Raw genomic sequence first — 4,902 nt, 5'->3', positions numbered from 1 at the left:
CTAAAAAAAAAAAAAAAAACTTTTTAAAGCAGCAGGCAGGGACAGTAGGCTACATGCATCTCTTTTCATACACAGAAGAGATATTACAGCACAATAGGTGCTGTGAAATGATTAATGGCATCCAAACTAAAAGTTTGTGTTTACATAATATGTGAGTGTACTTTGTATAATTATTTTGTATAAATGCACGTACATGCATATTTATATGTATGTATAATGAGTAATGTGTATATAAAATATTTATTTTTAAATTATTTATATATATATATATATATATATATATATATATATATATATATATATATATATATATATATATATATATATACATACATATACCCACACACACACACACAGTATATACATGCAGATATTTCTTAAATATATACATGCATGTGTGTGTGTATATATATACAAAATATTTATACACAGTACACACAAACTTTTATTTTGGATGCGATTAATCGCAATAAATCGTTTTCACAGCCCTACAGCACAAACAGAGTTGTCAGTTTAAAATGCCCTTCACATACTTACACAACAGCAGAGATTTCAGCATTTTGTTTGCTTTGAGATTATATTAAATGGATAGTAAAATCCAAACTTGTTTCTAAACTCTTCCTTAGAAAAGCTTCATCCAGACTCTTCTGCTTTTCCGTTACGTCTGCGTGTCTCGAGGTCTAGGTGTGTTCTTGTGGTCACGGCTGTGTCCGTTTTGAAGTCCTCTTGGCTTGTGCTGCTACTGCCCACAGATCGTGCGATTCCTTCTGTTGGCCTCTTCCAAGAGGGGCGAGTTGTAATCCAGAGAACAAGACCACCAAATGCAGTAACAAGCAGCCCAATAACATTTACTAAAACGGCTTCTGGTGGAGAGTCTTTATAAGCTGGGCTTTTCCTGGAAGACATTACAAACAACACTTAGAAAGAGACCTCTACTAAATGCAAATTTGCTTCGTCTTTCAAAACGCACATGACACAATGTGCATTTGCATTTGTATGGTTTGTGTTGTGTGTGAAGCTGTACTTACAGGCCAAAGATGAGTTTCTCAGTGAAGCCCATGAGAGCTGTGGCAATTACACTGGTGAAGATGAACAAGCCACTGTAGATGTGCACAGGCATGAGAGCTGCTCGCACGTACACTGGAGTTGCAGGTATCAGATAGACGGCGATGCCCATAACTATCTAATTCATGAGAGAGAAGAACACATCACACCTCAGAGAGCTCTGACAACATAAATGTTACAAAGATTTATTAAAATATAAAATATTGATACATCACTATGTGATGAACAAACAATTATGTTTCTATTTAATCCTTTAAAGGGCTGTATAAAGAACAGGATCTTCTGTCCTTTCGAAGTAAAAGAGTTTGTTGTGTTCTGTAGACATAAGATTCACAATACAAAACTCCCTCCCAAGGCCATCCAGAACATTTGTCCTGATGAACATTCAAATTGGGGATCCCAAGTGGGCCACAAGGGAGTGCTAGGGAATCCATGACAAAGTTTAGAGAAAAACAAATTGGGTTCCCACACCTTGGTTAACCTCAAATTCAAAGGACCTTTCAAGGACTTTCCAGGTCCAATACCCTCAAATTCAAGGACTTAATGTGGGCAGACATTTCAAGTGAGAGCAAGGTTACACCATGTTACCTTGTAAGATACATTGTTACAGACATGTGTCAAACACAACTATGCAAAAAAGCATTTTTTTTTTGTTGATCTGATATTATATTTGTTGTATTTCTATTTTGCATAAAACTGAATATTCTGTACATCCTATACTGTATTCTAAATGATCTGATATTAACTTTTGCATGGTTTGTATTGAAAAGAGCTTAGGCTCATGTAACCAGAAGTTTTAAGATATATGAATATGCTTTTAAGTTTTTCTTGCCTCATGGGTTTACATTATTTTAACAAGCAAAGCAATTCAATATTACATTCAATAAAATATTTGGGTTACAGATTATCACAAATGTTTTATGTTTATTGAACACAAAATACAGTCACTGACTGAACATAATTGGGTTTAGTGTAAGCACTGAAAACATAGCCTATCACAACATAGTGCAGATCAAATACATTATAAAACATTCCAAAATGGGACATTACCATAAGGCCATGAATGGATAAACAACATTAAAAATTGCATTTTCCAGGCATCAGTTACAGCGGTTTCAGACTATTTTTGCAATGTTTCACGGTGTGTCTGTGAAACGTCGAGGCACAATTGTAGCAACGTCATGGCAACGTACAACACAAAGTACCTCACGCAGGAAACAATTAACATAACGTGTAAATGTGCATAACTAACGTAAATCAAGCAAGTTAGTATGCATAGGCCACAAAGTGTTGGCGTAATAACACATTAGTGGACCGGAGGGAATAATAATGGAATTTTTTCCAGAAAACTTCTTGCACAAAATAAATTCAAGCACTTTCAAGGACCTGTATCTATGTATGTTAATTTTCAAAAACTTTCCAGGGCCTTGATTTATTTTTTTTATTTTTTTTTCAGATTCACAAACGTTCAAGGATTTCAAGGACCCGTGGGAACCCAAAATAATAACTAATAATAATAATAAATAAAAAAACAAGAGTAAATAAAATAAATAAATGAATTGATATAATATAAAATTTTTATAAATACACACATACATGCAAACATAATGCATCTAACATCTAATCATAGTGTAATGCAAAATAAACTCTTTTTTTCCTCAAATAATATTTTACACATTTTTATTATGTAATAAATCACTGTATAAACTTGGACTTTATATATGGAAATATATAGCTGCCTTTTAGGTTGGGGTTCCCTCGCACAAGGATGATCATATTTGGGACATCTAAAAGATTGAAAACCCTTGATCTATGCTGATATATGGGGGTCAGCCAATCATAACAAATGTAATTTACATACTGTTATTAAAATCTCAAAGACACTGTAGCAAAAACAGCCTGTATCATTACATTTTACCAGTCAGAGAGTGGGTGGAAAAAGAGTGGAAAATGGTCTAAATTAAATTAAATTGCATAATTGTGACTGTTTTTGATGTAAGTAAGACTGGATGCTGCAAATGTGTGTGATAACAGCCCCCTTTGGTTGAAACGGAAGATGCACCAGTGTGTGTGTGAAACCATACCTGTGCTGAGTAGAGTATGACAGCAGCCAGGCCGACCCAGCTGTGCAGGCTGTACATATTAGGAATATTCTTTGCATTGTGGAAATCAAACACAGCCACCACAGAAATGACAGCTAAGATGAAGGTGAGAACATGCAGCCCTGCGTGGATAAACTTCATCATCTGCTTGCTGCACCTCCACGTCCATGGCAGTCGGTACACAACAATTGCTGAAAAAAAGAAAGAAAAAGAAACAAGTGAGCTACATTACGTCCTGTAGGTAGGCAGTTCAGTACGTTTTGTGGTCACGAAGATGAAACATTAACCCAGTTAACAATTTTTGGATCCCAGAACGTTACTTTCAGGTTCCCAGACCAAACATTCTAACATTCTCCCTGTTGGCTAGTATTTTTTTTTTTTTTTTTACATTAATAGAACGTTCCCTTTAGGTTAGGGGAACGTTCCCGGAACTTTATTTTGTTTGGCAAATTTTTCATCCATAAACAGAACTTTATAGGCTCACTTCCTACGCTATTGAATAAAGTGTTTTTTTTTTTTTTTTTTTTTTTTTGTTTTTTGATTGAGGTAGACTAATGCCAAACCTTTTTGTATAACGTGCAATAAAATATTGATACATTCCTGAAACAATACTGACGATTCCATTGTAACGGCTTCTCTCATATTGACTGAATATTTATTTTCTATTTATCTGCCTCTTGTCTAGTATTGCTTCCCTATAAAACATGTATCGTACTTATGTTCCTCTTTATATACATTGTCTTTTATTTGTCCTCTTATAAATATCCTTCATTTAGATATCTGACTTTACGTTTTTTTTTTTTACTTTAAAGCTCAAGGTGTTTGTATTTGCATCTGTTTCTAGAATTTAAAACAAAAGTTCAGTATGTTTTGAGACAGTCTCGATCTTTCTCAAATCTGTGTCCAAAAAGTTGCATTATTTTCGCTTCTTCTTTTTACCGCATAGCGAATGTTGCGCGAACATGTTGCGTCTGTATCGCTAAATCCTCTGAGAAAAAGCATCTCATTTAAGATAACTAAATTGTTACTTTGGTTATTTTTTGTGGATTAACACATGACTAATTTATGTAGGCTACTGTTACTTTAAATCGAGATTAAAGACTCGGGAATGTGAACCTCTGGTTGCTGAATGAAATGTAAACATTCAAACTCCTTACCGATTCCCTGAAGAAAAATAAACCCGATCACCATTAACAACGGGTGCCAGTTAAACTCAGCCGCTCCTCCGTCCCACCCGAGCCCCTCTCTGAAGTGCAAAACCCATGTTAAAACGAAGGCAATCGACCCAAAACCGACCGCCAACGCCAGAAGGAAGAAAATAAGAAACTGCTTGTAGTTGTCCATCCTCCTCGCAGTGTGAAGAACAGCAGAGCAACGACACGAGGCACTTCGGGCGGGGGGCTGGATCACGTTTGACTTACTCACCCAAACAAGAGGCTGTCTCAAATACTAGGAAGCTGCCTGTCTGGGCAACATTGCCGGGAGTCAAAACGCTGCTTTGGATTGTGCCTGTGATGCCTAAAAATGCTGTCTAGGTAGGAAGCTCACTGCCATCCCAAAAAAGACTTTAGCCTATCCATGCTCAAAATGACTATGATGCTGTCCAGATAGGCAGCTCACTAGGTTTTTGGACACAGACAGGATTATTTCCCACCCCCTTTTTACACACTTTTTTTTGTGTAACTCACATTAAAAAGTTATGCAACTTCAAGTTTCATAATGATGACAAGAGGAT

At 35.9% G+C, this 4,902-nt stretch overlaps 1 protein-coding gene across 1 annotated transcript; it reads right to left on the bottom strand.

The window, feature by feature from the left end:
* Positions 1–491: 491 nt before the first annotated feature.
* On the bottom strand, positions 492–4,589 carry cybrd1 (cytochrome b reductase 1). Its single transcript, XM_079880273.1, has 4 exons — positions 4,325–4,589; positions 3,150–3,358; positions 1,029–1,183; positions 492–895 (listed from the first exon to the last, which is right to left on the bottom strand). The coding sequence occupies exons 1-4, from the start codon at positions 4,509–4,511 to the stop codon at positions 634–636; spliced, it is 813 nt and encodes a 270-aa protein (XP_079736399.1). The 5' UTR covers positions 4,512–4,589; the 3' UTR covers positions 492–633.
* Between the last annotated feature and the right edge of the window lie 313 nt (positions 4,590–4,902).

This window comes from Squalius cephalus (genome assembly GCF_949319135.1).
Source record: "Squalius cephalus genome assembly, chromosome: 9".
NCBI lineage: Eukaryota > Metazoa > Chordata > Actinopteri > Cypriniformes > Leuciscidae > Squalius > Squalius cephalus.
Note: the sequence above shows the minus strand (reverse complement) of the source record. Positions and strands in the feature narration are given on the sequence as shown.

Excerpts from the sequence above, each read along its gene's own strand:
- cybrd1 (XM_079880273.1), bottom strand. The coding sequence starts at position 4,511 with ATGGACAACTACAAGCAGTTTCTTATTTTCTTCCTTCTGGCGTTGGCG. Across the intron at positions 1,184-3,149 it reads TCATACTCTACTCAGCACAG|ATAGTTATGGGCATCGCCGT; the intron begins GTATGGTTTCAC and ends CTCATGAATTAG. Across the intron at positions 896-1,028 it reads GAGAAACTCATCTTTGGCCT|GAAAAGCCCAGCTTATAAAG; the intron begins GTAAGTACAGCT and ends AATGTCTTCCAG.